The sequence below is a fragment of the Lonchura striata genome, chromosome 21, assembly GCF_050655825.1.
Source record: "Lonchura striata isolate lonStrDom1 chromosome 21, ASM5065582v1, whole genome shotgun sequence".
In the NCBI taxonomy this organism is placed as follows: Eukaryota; Metazoa; Chordata; class Aves; order Passeriformes; family Estrildidae; genus Lonchura; species Lonchura striata.
Window position 1 is genome coordinate 1,315,587 of NC_140723.1, and position 15,629 is coordinate 1,331,215.

The 15,629-nt window shown below is 53.1% G+C and overlaps 1 protein-coding gene across 1 annotated transcript; it reads left to right on the forward strand.

Annotated features, from left to right (window-relative positions):
• The first annotated feature begins 488 nt into the window (after window positions 1–488).
• Window positions 489–2,029, forward strand: LOC146765660 (uncharacterized). The gene has a single exon (XM_085559087.1). It carries the CDS (start codon window positions 489–491, stop codon window positions 1,905–1,907), a length of 1,419 nt encoding a protein of 472 aa, XP_085415213.1. The 3' UTR covers window positions 1,908–2,029.
• The last annotated feature ends 13,600 nt before the right edge of the window (window positions 2,030–15,629 follow it).

Below are 15,629 nucleotides of genomic sequence, written 5' to 3' on the forward strand. Positions count from 1 at the left end.
ATCAACATTTTTTTAAAGGAGGATGTATTTTAATTAAATGACTGGCAACAGCTCACTCCTCATTCTGTACACACAGGTGTATTTTGAAGGATTTAATGACTTGGGGTGCTTGCACAGGTGCGACATTGGTAGAATCCACGGTGCTGCAGCAGAGCAGCTTCTCCATCAGCTCCGGTACCGACAGGACCGCGAGTGGCCCCGGGCCGGATCCCGGCGCGCCGGGGCGATGGGTGCGGGCACAGGGCTGTGTTTGCCCCTGGGCGTGGCGGGCGTGCGGCTGAGCCCGCGGCCGGGAGACGATGGGATTCCGCCGGCTTTGCTCGCAGGGACCGAGCTTCGCCCCGACCTGTGCCCGCAGCCCGACCCCGGCCCCTCCTGACCCGGCGGCGACCCCGAACTGACCAGGCTGGGCCGGGCCGGGGGTGGAAGGGCGGCGGGGAGAGGGTTTAGAAGGGCCCGCGGGGCTGGGGCGAGCGGAGCGCGGGGCCATGGCCGAGACCGACCCCGGCGAGCGGCAGGCAGTGGGCACCGGGCCGGGCACCGAGACGGGCACCGAGCGCATCACCGAGCGGGGCACCGAGCGCATCACCGAGCGGGGCACCGGGCCGGGCACCGGGCCGGGCACCGAGTGCATCACCGGGCCGGGCACCGAGCAGGGCACCGGGCCGGGCACCGGGCCGGGCACCGAGTGCATCACCGGGCCGGGCACCGAGCAGGGCACCGGGCCGGGCACCGAGCGCATCACCGAGCCCATCACCGAGCGGGGCACCGGGCCAGGCACCGAGCGCATCACCGAGCGGGGCACCGAGCCGGGTACCGGGCCGGGCACCGAGTGCATCACCGAATGCATCACCGGGCCGGGCACCGAGCGCATCACCGAGCGCATCACCGGGCCGGGCACCGGGCCGGGCACCGAGCGCATCACCGAGCGCATCACCGGGCCGGGCACCGGGCCGGGCACCGAGTGCATCACCGGGCCGGGCACCGAGCAGGGCACCGGGCCGGGCACCGGGCCGGGCACCGAGTGCATCACCGGGCCGGGCACCGAGCAGGGCACCGGGCCGGGCACCGAGCGCATCACCGAGCCCATCACCGAGCGGGGCACCGGGCCGGGCACCGAGCGCATCACCGAGCGGGGCACCGAGCCGGGTACCGGGCCGGGCACCGAGTGCATCACCGAATGCATCACCGGGCCGGGCACCGAGCGCATCACCGAGCGCATCACCGGGCCGGGCACCGGGCCGGGCACCGAGCGCATCACCGAGCCCATCACCGAGCGGGGCACCGGGCCGGGCACGGCGGGGCGGCAGCAGCGGCCTCCCTACTCGTTCGTGGCGCTGATCACCATGGCCATCCGGGCCAGCCCCGGGCAGCGGCTGTCCCTGAGCGGCATCTACGCCTACATCGCGGAGCGCTTCCCCTTCTACCGCGGCTCCGGCGGGCAGTGGCAGAACAGCGTCCGCCACAACCTCAGCCTCAACCGCTGCTTCCGACGGCTGCCGTGCCGCCAGGGCCGCGCCGGCGAGTGGGCGCTGGACCCCGCTTTCCCGGACATGTTCCCGGGGGGGAATTACCGCCGCCGCCGCCGCCGCCGCCCGTCCGCATCGCCCCCGCCGCCCTCCGAGACCCCCTCTGGCTCCGGGACCCCGCCGGGCCCCGCCGAGCCCCCGCAGCTCCCCGAGATCCGCCCGGGCTCCGCCGCTCTGTGGCCGCGGCCGGCGCGCCCGGTGCCCTCGGGCTGGCCGCAGGAGCCCTGGCCAGCGCTGGTGCTGCCCCGCCGGTACTCGGAGCTGCCGGCCCGGGGCCCGCCCGTGCCCCCGGGGCCGCCGCCGCTGCCGCTCCCCGCCGAGCTGGGCACGGCGGTGACCAGCGAGCTGGGCGCCAGGCTGGCCCCCGCCTTCCGATGAGCGCCCGGCTCCGGGCGGGCTCGGGGCGCTGCCGCATGGCCGCTGGAATCCCGAGCCCGGCTGGATTCCTGACCCCGGCTGGATTCCCGACCCCGGCTGGATTCCCGACCCCGGCTGGATTCCCGAGCCCGGCTGGAATCCCGAGCCGCCGCTGGATTCCCGAGCCCGGCTGGATTCCCGACCCCGGCTGGATTCCCGATCCCTCGCCGGATTCCCGAGCCGCCGCTGGATTCCCGAGCCCCCGCTGGATTCCCGATCCCTCGCCGGATTCCCGATCCCTCGCCGGATTCCCGAGCCCCCGCTGGATTCCTGACCCCCGCTGGATTCCCGAGCCCCCGCAAGCCGCCCGGAGCCGCCGCGGGCGGCGATGCTGCGGCCGCCGAGGCGCGGCCCTTGTCCCGCATCCCTTGTCCCGCATCCCTTGTCCCGCATCCCTTGTCCCGAGCCCCTTGTCCCGAGCCCCTTGTCCCGCGCCCCTTGTCCCGCGTCCCTTGTCCCGAGCCCCTTGTCCCGAGCCCCTTGTCCCGCGCCCCTTGTCCCGCGTCCCTTGTCCCGCATCCCTTGTCCTGAGCCCCTTGTCCCGCATCCCTTGTCCCGAGCCCCTTGTCCCGCGCCCCTTGTCCCGAGCCCCTTGTCCCGAGCCCCTTGTCCCGCATCCCTTGTCCCGAGCCCCTTGTCCCGAGCCCCTTATCCCGCGCCCCTTGTCCCGAGCCCCTTGTCCCGCATCCCTTGTCCCGAACCCCTTGTCCCGAGCCCCTTGTCCCGCATCCCTTGTCCTGAGCCCCTTGTCCCGAGCCCCTTGTCCCGCATCCCTTGTCCCGAGCCCCTTGTCCCGAGCCCCTTGTCCCGAGCCCCTTGTCCCGAGCCCCTTGTCCCGCGCCCCTTGTCCTGAGCCCCTTGTCCCGAGCTCCTTGTCCCGCTGCTGCCCGCCCCAGGGGAGCGGACCGGGCTCATCCGCTGCTCCCGCGGTTTGGATCTCGGGGAAATCCTAATTTTGTTGTTTGAGCCTCCAGGCAGCCTGAGCAAATCGGCACCGCGCGTCCTCTGCGTCTGAAAGCACACGAGGACTCCTGTACAGGCCAATCGCCTCATGCAGTGAATTTATTTTTCAAGTGTCCTTAATTTACTTTGGAGCTTTTCTTTTAAGGTCTATGGAAAAGCAATGTAGGTCTGTTTTGGGTGGAAAATGTCTTAAGCCAACAAACACCAAAGATATTAATACTGGGAATCTTGTGGGTTTGTACTTAAAAGTGAATTTATATAGGATTTTTCATACGGGTTATTTTATATTGTTGATGGTTATGTATGTTTGCATACATTCATTGTTAATTGTTCATTGTTAATTCTTATAAACGATGCTGTAATTACTGTGTAAGGATCTCTTCCCTTTTGATTTCAGAGAGAGTAGTTTTTATGCTTTTCTCTCAAAATATAGTCCAGAAACAAGATACACTTCCAATAAGAGTCATGTTTTAAGTTTATGGGAGAGAAGAGTTCAAATACTGTTATGTGAGGAGCAACACTTTTTGTATGTTATATTAATAAAGAGAATTTCCTAAGAATTGCGCCTTCTGAAAGTATTTAAATTATGCCGATGCTTTTCTTGAAAGAAGATACAACTGAAATTCAGTTTTATAGTTGTTATTTTGTAACTTTTATACTTAAAAAGCGATTCTAAGCCTCATACTTAAATTCCACCAGCACAATGAAAACAGTGCTGGAAATACAGTTATATATTCCATTGCCTGGGTCCAGTGCTCAGAACTGGAGCCCTGTGGTGGGCCCAGTGCAGGCTGAAACCAGCCCCAGGAGGGGGCTTTTCCTTCGCTGCGGTTTTTGGTGGTAACTTTTGTGGGTTTTTTTTTTATTTTAGTTTTTTTTTTCTTTTGGGGTGGGGAGGTTGTGGTTTGGGGTTTTTTTAAGAAGAAAACCCTCTCCTGGAGATGAGTAAGGGCTGTGGTGATTGTGCCCAGGCGAGCTGAGGCTGTGCCGAGGCCAGGGGCGGTGCCCCCTCACACTCCTCACCCTCCTCACCCTCCTCACCCTCCTCACCTTCCTCACTTTCCTCACCTCCCTCACCTTCCTCACCTTCCTCACCTCCCTCACCTCACACTCCTCACCTCCCTCACCTCACACTCCTCACCCTCCTCACCTTCCTCACCTCCCTCACCCTCACACTCCTCACCTCCCTCACCTCACACTCCTCACCCTCCTCACCTTCCTCACCTCCCTCACCCTCACACTCCTCACCATCCTCACCTTCCTCACCTTCCTCACCTCACCTTCCTCACACACCTCACACTCCTCACCCTCCTCACCTTCCTCACCTCCCTCACCCTCGCACTCCTCACCATCCTCACCTTCCTCACCTTCCTCACCTCACCTTCCTCACACACCTCACACTCCTCACCTTCCTCACCTTCCTCACCTTCCTCACCTCCCTCACCTCCCTCACCTTACCTCACCTTCCTCACCTTCCTCACCCTCACACTCCTCACCTTCCTCACCCTCACACTCCTCACCTTCCTCACCCTCACACTCCTCACCTTCCTCACCTCACACCTGCAGCCCAGCCGTGCTGACGGGACCCGGGGGGATCTGGAGGGGCTCCTGCCCTGGCTCCCCACAAACTCTCGTTCCTGTGTGCCTCAGGGCTGTTTCTGGAGCGGCTCGGCCGGGAAGGACGGAGTGAATGGTGACCATTCCGTGGTGACCATTCCTTGGTCACCATTCCTTGGTGGCCATTTCATGGTGGCCATTTCATGGTGACCATTCCTTGGTCACCATTCCTTGGTGGCCATTTCGTGGTGGCCATTTCATGGTGACCATTCCTTGGTGACCATTCCGTGGTGACCATTCCTTGGTGACCATTCCTTGGTGACCATTTTGTGGTGGCCATTCCTTGGTGACCATTTTGTGGTGACCATTCCGTGGTGACCATTCCTTGGTGACCATTCCGTGGTGACCATTCCTTGGTGACCATTTCGTGGTGACCATTCCGTGGTGGCCATTCCTTGGTGACCATTCCGTGGTGACCATTCCGTGGTGACCATTCCTTGGTGACCATTTTGTGGTGGCCATTCCGTGGTGACCATTCCGTAGTGACCATTCCGTGGTGACCATTCCGTGGTGACCATTCCTTCCGTGAGCTCCGGGACCCCGAGCTGCGGGCGCTGTCTCGGCTGAGATCCCAGCACAGCGATGGACAGAGCTGCTTTTACGTGCCCTGAAGGGATGATCGCTCCTGCCGGGATTGTTCCTCCTAAAGGTAAGAGACTGTAGGGGTGTGTAGAGTGAATTCCGTGTTTTCGGAGGGGCTCCGTGCCCGCGGCTGCGAGGCGCTGCCGCAGCTTTGGCTTTTGTGTGTTCAGAGCGATGGATTTTTCGTCCCTCTGTGCTTTGCGTTGCGGTGGCGGCGATGGACTGGGGGAACACACAAATAAAGCGCTTTTTTGCAGATATTTGCGGCCATTTACATCAGCTTGCCGCTAGACGGGCGCTTCGCTGCCCGGGCTCCGGAGCTTCTCCCTTGGTGGCTGCCGGCAGATGGAGCGTTCGTGCCGCATCCCGCCGGGGATGGGTGTTGGTGGGGCCGAGAGGGGCTCCTTGTGAAATACCGGCCCCCTCTGTGGCAAACGCAGCCATAAATGCCCCAAGGAGCGATTCTGAGCGTCGGCACACGGAGATGGGAGTGTTCGGCGCCGTTTGCACCGGGGGTTCCTCCTGCCCACCCCCCCAGCAGCATCCCCCATGGTGGGGAATTCTCCGTGAGGTGAGGAGGACTTCACGGCATTCCTGACAGCAGTGGGGATGGCGTTTGGATTGCAGGCTGAGTGCTCTTCCTCCTCCAATTGCACCGGCCTTTTTGCTGGAGCAGGCTTGGAAAATGAGCTGAGCAAAGAGCTCAGTCTCTCACATGGCTGCTCTGATGCCAGTGCCACACAAGAGTTAAACCAGAGGCTCCTTCGGTTGTCAGCAGGGATGGTCTCTTACAAAGAATGATTCAGAGCGTTTAGATAAAGGCCCTGCTCTGAATCACCACTTGTAGGAGCATCTTTCTTCAACAGTGATTTAAAAACAAACAAAAAAAAAATCTAAGAGCCTGGGAAGCTCTTCCAGCAAAGAGAGGTGCTGGGAATCCCCCTCGGGCTCCCTGCAGACCCTGCCTTGCTTCTGTGGCTGGAACAGAAAGCTGCAGCAGGGGCTGCACTTAAACCAGGGGATGGCTCATGGTTTGCACCGTTTCCTTGGCAGCTCACAAGCACTGGGGCTTCTCCTGAGTTCTGCTTCCCTCTGCAAGCTGAGGGTCCTTGCTGGTAAGATTCTCCCTGGGGCTTGTGGCTGCATTTAGAAAACTTGACCTCTGCTTTTTTTTCTCCGAGTTATAGCCTTAGGTCAACATTCTTATAGGTTTTATAAATAAACCCCAGCCCAGCACATCCCCTTGTGAAACAGTACAGAGGCTTTGGGCAGGACTAAGGAAATAGAGCATTCCCCTTTCCCACCAGTAGATTTCAGACTCTCTAATTCTTTGTGCGGCCTCATGCCTGTCCTTACTCCTTTGTCCTTGGTTTTAGTGATTAACAGTGGTTTTATGTGTTATGTGGAAAAGCAGGACAGTTTATCTGCGTGGTGCTGGGTTGGTACAGGTGTAAAAGACTTCTGATGGACCAAACCCGAGCGCTGATGTCTCCGTGTGTTAATGCCTTTATCTGATGCTGGGCTGTCACTGGCTCTGGGATGTGCCAGGCCATTTGTGCCTTCCCCTTGTGCACTGCCACCCTCTGTGGCCCAGGCTGTGCAGGCTCATCCCACCTGTATTCACCCAGATTTCGGAGTGTTGGTCTCCAGAAGCACTGGCCAAGCTGTGGGTGGTGTTTGGCTTTGTCCTGGCTTTCAGCAATACTGGGACTCCCAAGACATTCCCTTCTTTCCTCTTTTATCCAGACAGTTGGTTGACACAGCACAGCCCTGCTTATGTGCTGGGTGAAGCTGGGAATATTTTCTCTGCCTTGGAGACTGAGGTGCTGGTGTGTTTTTGGTGGTTTGCTTGATTTTCTGTCCCCTACCAGTGTTTCTGCCCCAACTTCTTGTTCTTTCTTCATCTTCACCCCTTTGATCTCTCAGCCTGGTGTTGGAGACTGAAGAGATAAGGGTGTGAGCAATGAAGAGTCCTGAAAAACAAAATATTTGTGTCACAATTTGCCAGCATGGGGTGAGTTGGGAATAGAGAGCTGTAGACAAAAGGATCTGCTGGCTTTCTTCAACAGAGAGATGTGACTTGGAGTCCTTATTCCTTAAACAATTACATGGGAATGTAATGAGAATGGTGCAAACACCTGTTTGGATTGCAGCAAATCATAGATGAACCTCAGACATCCTGCAGAACGGTCCTCAGGGGATCTTTGAAGCAGCAAATCTGAACTTTTGAGGACAAGGGAGTTACAGACTTTTTCCTTGAAGCCTCAAATGGAGGCACCCGTGGAGCAGAGTGTGACTTGAGCTGTTCCTGGTGCTCTGTGGCCATCAGAGCCCAGGGAGCTGCATGGCCCTGCTGGATTTCCCCTCCTGCCGAGGCTCAGCTCCTACCCAGTTTCCCGTCAAAAGCTGAGCATTTCTCATCAAGAATGCGGCCTGTGGTGAGGGGGTGGGAAGGGAAGAGGGGGTGGGGTGAGTGCTGGGGGAGCTGGGGCTACTGCAGTTTCATGCCTCAATCTGTATTCTCTCTCTTCTCTGCGTGGCTTCCTGTTTTTTCACACCACTGCTCTTAGAAACAACAAGCTGCAAGAGAGCAGGACAGGGCTGGCGGTTGGGCGCCTGGAAGAAACCCCTGGAAACACCTGCAGAAGGTCTGGGTGCAGGCTCTGGAAAAGCAGGGTGTGTTTGTGCGTTCCCCAGGTGTGATCCTGTCCCACAGAGGAGGGGCTGCTGTGGTGTCTTGTGCTCCCCATAAATGCCCTGCTCAGTGCTGTGCAGCAGCAGAACTATCCATTCCTTTTGCTCTTCGAGGTGTTTTCCTCAGCTGCTCTTGAACGGACCAATCCAGAATTTGTGCTGTTCTTAGGAGCCTTCTGATAATCACTCGGAGGTACTTGGTGTCAGAATAATGCTGAATGTTGAATCTCCAGTGCTGCTTCCTGCAGAATCTGGGATTTGATGCTTGCAAAGCCACCATGCAGTCCAGGTCTGCTCAAGTGTGTGAAATAAGAAAAGATCTGGTTTGAAGAGCACCAGTGAGGAGCTGTCCTCCCTTTCCAGGACCCTGGGCAGCTTGCACAGCTGGAGAAGAGTGAACTCCCAGAGAAGTGGTTCCCAAACTGAGGGCCAGGTTTGATTATTATCTGAAAATTCACAAAGAACTGAAAATTCTCAAGAGCTGTGACTTCTCTATTTAGGGGCCTGACAGCATTCTTAAAAAACCAAGAAGTTGCATTAGGAACTGTGCTGTCAGTGTAATTTCTGTGTTTACTTCCATGTTTTCTCCTCACTGTTTTGAGGGAGGGAAATGGCCTCCCTCTTTGACCATAAGTAAATGGCAAAAATGTGAAGAAAGTTGTCTAAAAACTAATTCATTTTCATAGGTGAATAACTGGAAGGGTTGAGGGAGCTGCTCTACCACATAGACCTGTTCACTTCAGGGCCTGATCTGTGCCCCTGTTCAATGCTTCACGTTAGAGGGGCAGCAGGAGCCCTGTGCTCTAGCCAGTGTGATCACTGAAGAGTGGGAGATTATTTTTAATCTGAAATCACTGTGCTGCTGCCTCATCTGCCAGCGAGTCAAAGACCAGTTCTCCATCAGCAGCAATTTTTGAGGAATGGAGCTCCAGGGCCGCAGATGCTTTGGCTCAGGGCACGAGGCAGTTGGGTGTCTCTGAGATGCTATTTCTGCTGGTGACATCAGGGCTTTGCTTTGCTGGAACGTTGCTAAGTGACTTCCAAAGCTGCTCCCCTGGCTAATGACCACCGAGCCCAGGGAAAGGCAAAGAGAGGATGGGGTTTTACAGCCTTGCTGTGGCACTGCTCCCTCGGCAGGAGGTGGTGGGCAGCCAAGGAGCACAGCTGCTGCAGGAGGTCCCTGCCTGCCAAACTCCACTGCAGGAAGGAGATGAAAAATGGGGGAGATTGCAGCAATTATTGAGCCTTGTAAAAATAATTAGCCAGACAACAGCAGGCAAATGGGCCTGGAGGAGAAGGAAAAGCAGCTGCCAAAGCAGAGAAAGGCAGGACTTTGCTGGGGATGGGGAACTGGGTGAGATGCCCCTTTGATCAGTGGCTGGGGAGAGATGAAAAATAATGAATGAGCTTTGCAGGAACATGAGTGCAGGACAAGGAGGAAGAGGGCATCCCCACACTGAAATTACTCCCACCAGAGGCTCCTGCAGGTTGAGTGCCATTTTTGTGGCTTTTCAGCAGTTACCAGTGGTGCCAGGTATGGCCAGTGACACACAGAGAGGTGAGCACAGCTTCTGCAAATGTTTGTCAGGAAGGGTGCCTGACTTATCCATGTAGGAATTGGTGCCAGGGCTGTAAGGGAACTGGACAGAATGTTGGTTAGTCCAGGTTTCTAAATGATGGGAATAAATTTCCATTAGGATTCATTTTTCTCCTCCATTCTATGGTTCCTTACAGAACCACCAGCAGGCTCATGAATGATTTTTGCACTGTAATGCTGTGGTCTCTGATCTGTGGGCAGAGCTGTCTGCTGTGATACAAGGATGCAGTTAATAAGATTTGACAGTGAGTCTCTACCGTGTGCTAAATGTCGCTTGGTTGTTGGTGATTTCATGGTGACACTCATTCATGTCTTGCAGATTAATTCTTGTCCTCCTCGTTCTGTTTCCCATGATGAGTCTTCCCAGCACCTCTGTTTAGCATTTAGCAGGAATCCCCTCCTTGCCCTGTAAGCTCTTGCAGAGAGATTTTTCTGCATTACCTAAGCTAATCTTTCTGGGCTTTGCAAACCTGTGGTGCACACAGACAGCACAGGAGCTACAACTGTCTTGTAAGAGGAAACAGCCTGTCACTTGGCTGTTCTCAGTCCTCCCACCAGAAATTGTTCCTCAGTTAAGGCAACCAGCCAGAAAGGGGAGGGGAAAGGCAGTGCTGGGAGAAGCCCCTTTGCAGGGAGCACTTGGAATCCGTGGAGCTGCTGCTGTGCTCCTCTCCTGGGGAGAGCCAGCTGCACTTGTGTAGTAGAGGCTGATTCACTCACCCATGATAAGATCTAACAGATAATCTTAACTGAGGTAAATAAACAAGTAGCAGCCTAAATTACTACTAGAGTTCAGTTGCCTCTCTGTAATGGAAGGTTTCAGGGAGATTTTGGGGGAATTCGTGCTCATGCAATCAGAGCTGCTGACTTCTCATTCAGAGCAGAGGAAAACCTTGTGTTCAGAATCCGTTATGCAGCAGGCTGGGGGTTTTTACGGCCTCTTCTTCTATTTTTTGTGACATAAGAGGAGCAGTGTGGCTGGATTTCATTTTCTGCTGAGACTGATCCCAGGGCAGTGAGTGGGGAGCACTGCTGGACAATTCACACTGTCTCCTGCAGCTGCCAGTGGAAGGAGGCCACTTTTCCCTGGATCAGTTTGCTGGGCTCCCTCAGTCTTTGCTAATTCACATGAGGGCAGGACATGTGCTTGCCAGCAGCAGCTTGCACCTACAAGGTCCCCAAAGTACAGCCAAGGTAACGGGCACAATCATCTGGTGATGAGCTGGAAACACGGAACATCAAGGAGGTCATAAAAATTGATCAAGGTTTGATTGTGCTGTGGCTGGTCACTGCTGCCCAAAGTGGCTGAAGGGCACTGAAGGGACTTTGCTCTGTCAGCTCTCTCCTGTGCAAGTTTATTGGGTGTTGTCATCTTGACTTTTTTGCAACTTAGCGGGATTTCATGTGCTATTTTTTGTCATTTGTAAGTTGAGTAGATGCTTGGCTGCCTTTCCTCCTGTGGTCAGCTGGAACCCCACAAAAGAGGTTCAGGAAGAGGAGTAGGGGAAAATGCTCTGGTGCTGTGGACTGAGCAATTCCCAGTGCCTGTGATAAATCTCTTATCATCAAACATTCTGCCGTGCCCATTGTCAGAGATAAGGGAAGACAAGGATTCTGTCAAGATGAGAGCCCTAGGGGACAAGAGCTCAGCCACGCTGGTAAATGAGATCAGATGCCTGTTATTTGTATTTTGCCAAGAGGAGGGATGCACATTTCACATCCCTGGGGCTTTTGCTGGTTCTGATTCAGCAGTGAAAACAAGAGGCGTGGATTTGGAAGGGTTTGTAATTTGGTGATCGGAGGAATCTGTTCAGATCTCTGTGCATCCTTACAGTGGCAGAACTGTCTGGTGTTTGAGGAGCAGCCAGTGGTGCTGGTGTCTGTCCTCACCGGGGCTTTCCCAGCGTGAGCAGCAGCAATCAATAAAGCTTTGAAGGGAGAGGAGAACGGTAAATAAATAATGTGCAGGGAGGAGCAGCCAGGGCATGGCCTGTTAGCAGGGAATGGGCTGTAAGTGGGTGAAAGCCCTTATGGTCCATCGGGAACTCTGTGCTCTGAATTTGTCAGGCTCCAGGGTAGGAGCCAAGAGACAAGTGTGACAAGCTGGGGAATGGCACAGAGAGAGGAATTTTTCTGGTAAAGAAGAAGTCCGAGGAGGAGAAGAATGTATTTTTAGTGTCAAAGGGCTTCTGAAAGTTTTCTGCTTCTGCCACCAAAGGGATCACATGTGTAGTGAGTAGCTATATTTTTGCTGGGGGCTGCTGAGGGGGAGGAGGAATGTCTTTCAAGGCCAACTCTTTTCTAGAGGTTTGAGTGAGTACCTTGGCTCCCCAGAGCACCCCAAAGCATGAGGTGTGTGTTGTCACTGCACTCCCAAAGCAATGCTTGGCAGCATTACTGTGCTGCCCAGAGCAGCACACACCTGGGAAGCTGGTGCTGGTGGAAAGAGGACGCAAAGATTTAGTTACATTTTTCCATTATATTTCCAAGGCTAATTCAGAAAGCTGAAGTCGTGCTCGGAGCTCTCCTTGACAGTGCCGTGCTCCCAGTTCTGCTGTCTGAGCATCGCTCCCCTCGTGCCTGTGAGCTCTGTGGCTGTCACTGCCCTCTCCTCAGCCCTGTCATTCTGTCACTCCACAGCAGACTCTGCTCTGCACCTCTGCCCGTGGCCTTTAAAGAAGAGCAAATTGAAAATCTGGCTCCTGACTGCAGCTAGTTTGCACCAGCTGCTCAAAACACCAAACAGAAAATGGGTAGGAGGAAGGAAATGAGAGGTTGAGTTTTTTCCTGTTGCAGGTAGCAAGGAAATAAAATAGGAAATTCAATGCAAAGTTATCATCTTGCTGAGCCCCCTGGCACCACAGGCTTGCAGGTGCTTTATGGCTGCATTTGTCTGATGGTTTATTCCTCTTTGTGCCAGGGTAAAAGCTGGATTTCAGGTCCATGTGGTGCTGCAGAGCAGCTCCCAGCAGAGACCCTTTAGAAAAGGGACATCCAGGCAGTGGGGATAATACTGACATCTTCCCTGTTGGAATACAAGGGGAGCTGCTGTGAGCTGGACACTCTAATACAGGCCCTGGCTACTGGGGCCTGGTGAAAATGGAGTTGTGTTAAATTAAATCCAAGATATTCACAATTTTCCAACCCAGTGAATGAGTGGTTGTATGGGCAAAGGTGCCTGAGCTCTGTAATTTGTGTTGGCTTGCTGCCATTCTGGGAAAATGGAAAAATCACTTGGGAGCTCAGGTGCCTCCTGCTGCTGAGGGGAGACCCACCCTCACTCCGACCTGGCTGCTGCCACGTTTTTAATGGTTATTCTCTCATAACAAACAATGGAGCCTTTTACTTTATTTTTTTGAGCCACACTTGCCCTTGTAGCACATAAACCAAGTGTTTAACATAGTCAGTACTTGTCCTGCACAGTTTCCCAGTCCTGGTTCTGTTTAGGCTGGCTGGACTGCTCCCTTCTGTGAAATACATCTTCTCTTCTTTGTAAATATTTTTAAAGACTTAATGAAAACAAACATTATCTATTTCTAGACCAAAATTTGAGGACAAAAATTTTGCACTTTCCAGCTACCAAAAAGAATTTGTTTTTCCTTCATCACTGTTCCCATGGTAAAAGTTGTTACCTCCAACTATGTAAATGAGTCTTCATCAATATGTCTCAGGTGGAAATTCCCCTTTTTGCAAATGGAAATTTTCCTCTGGTGACAGTAAAAATAATTCTCTTTCAGCTAGAGCCATCTCTCATTTTAGAATAAAGAAGAAAAATTCCATTCACATTCCTTTTCTCCTTGTTGTCACTGGTGACTCATGCAATGGCCTTTGCTACTTATTTCTGACTCTTAAGTGATTTTTCAGGTGGCTGCTAAAAAATTCTTAAAGCATTTGTCACTGGCATCTGCCTCACTTGGTAACACGATACATATATTCTGATTTTTATGCAGAGTGTGTATTCATTTGTGTTGTGAATGTTGCTTAATTTGGAATACACATTTTAGATGTCAAATAAAGCTAAACAAACAAAAACCACTGAAATACAACAAACTCTTGAGTTTGTGCAAAATATTTAGCACAGGCAGGCACCTGCATCTGTCTTCAGGGTGCAGCCAGCCACCCACACACGAGCCTGCAAGATCCGGTCTTACTGGAAACAATTCATAAAGAGCCCCAAAATTCCCAAACGGGATGAAGGGCTTTCTTTTTAGCACTGTGACTTTATCACTGAAGTCTGGTTTTGTGGACTTGAGCTGTGCTTCTGAGTGTGGGAAGACTGGGTGCTGTTTTCCTTCTGGTAGAAAAGAAAAGGATCCAGAATCCCCTAACAGTAATTTCAAGAATAAATAGCGTGGTTTAGTTAAATAGGCAGTTACAATTCATAATGGAAATGTGTGGTTTTAAAGATCACTCACTTGTGTTGCAAAAAAAGAAAACAAGAAGAGAAAGGAAAGTTGTTTGTCCCTCCTGAAGAACGGATAGTCAGAAAAGGGATGTAGCTTCTGGCATCTGTGTTTGACCTTTTTTTAGCTTTGTATCAAAAACCCATCTTCAACAGAAGTGAGCTTTTGAGTGGCATTCCCTGAGAGGGGGAAACGCTGTGTTTGTGCTGCAGCCGTGCTCTGAATTGATAAAAACATGGGGTGTTGTGACATTGCTGCTCTGAACTTGTGCAGCTCCACCAGCTGAAGACCTCAGCTGGGTTGTACAGAGAGCAGAGCTCCCCAAAATGCCCTGTGGAACACAGGGGAACATTTCCAGTGTTCTGCATGCAGGGAAAAAGAACACAATAAAAAGAACACAGTAAAAGCTGTGCTGCTGGCACCAGGTGAGGAGCAGAACACGAGCCTCGGGTTGCCACTGCAGACCGTAACTTTGCTGGGCAGTTTTGTTTATTTGGGTGTTTTCCCCAGACAATTTTCTCCTGGGTTTTTGCAGTGACTCACAGTGTCCCTGACAGAGCTGTAGCTGTCTGCAGTTCCTTGCAGGACTGGGTCAGCAGCATCTCCTCCTGCCTCACGTTTGGTCGGTGCCTTCGCTCTGCTCTCGGGACGATGTGCTGCTTACAGCACCCACAATCCACAGAACTCACCTTTTGCCATGGGCAGAGATTGCAACTCAGAAATTCTGACGGAGAAAAGCAAGGAGGTACCAAAAAACCCTCATTTGGATAACCCTGAAGCAGAACTGCCTCCCGGGATTATTGTCCTGTCGAAGGCTGAGGTGCTGCTGATGGTCAGGAGGGGAATCTCACTGCAGCTGACTCAGGTCGTGCCTCGTTACATTTTTGCTCTGCAAACATTTATGGGGGAACCAGAGAGGAACACATTGTTCTCAAGTCTGCAGTATCCTTCATTTAAATACATAGTCACACAGATAAAACAGTATTTTTATCTGGGCAAGGACACCAAATTAGAACACTTTGGCCTTCAGCAAGAGGGCTGAGTAACTTTGGCATCATTCTCCCTTCTCTCTGTCATTTTGGGGTCACAAGATTGACACCATTTCAGAAGATTTTCGAACAAATTTTCAGACTGCTCAGGTCCTTGAATTCCACCCCCTAATACTTCACCATCAGCTCCTCGCAGCTTGTGGAAAGGTTTTGCTTCATGGCATATTTGTCTGAATGCAAGGTCACCAAAGAGAAAAACGTGCTGAAGCTTTGTTGTGGTTTTAGTCTCTGAAATCTCTCTTGTGGCAATATCAACAAGTAAACTGTGGCCTTGTTCCTGAAAGAAAAACAACTCATATTATAACCACAGTGTCCTCAGCTGTCCCAAAGACTGAGCTATGGCACGTTTTTCTTCAGGGCAATGCCCTCCTGAGAGGACTGCTGGAGTGCAGGTGGAGAAGAGAGGGAACAGCACCGGTTTGGGGGTGGGTGAAGGATGTCTGTGTGTCAGGATGTGACAAGTTAGGGGTGTATGGAGTGGTCAGTCCAGGGAGCAGAGCTGGGGGCTCGGGGGGATGCCCTTGGCCCTGTTCCTGTGCTCTGTGAGGTGCAGTTACAATACTTAGTGCAGTTTATCCTAATTCTCCTAATGTCCCTTGACATACATGTTGCTCGCTTGTAAGAGAACCTGGGTGCCCCAAAAAAAAAAAAAAAAAAAAAAAAAAAAAAAAAATATATATATATATATATATATATATATATATATATGTGTGTGTGTGTGTGTGTGTGTGTGTGTGTGTGTGTGTGTATAGGTATGTGTGTTTAAATAAATCTCCAA

Excerpts from the sequence above, each read along its gene's own strand:
- LOC146765660 (XM_085559087.1), top strand. The coding sequence starts at position 489 with ATGGCCGAGACCGACCCCGGCGAGCGGCAGGCAGTGGGCACCGGGCCG.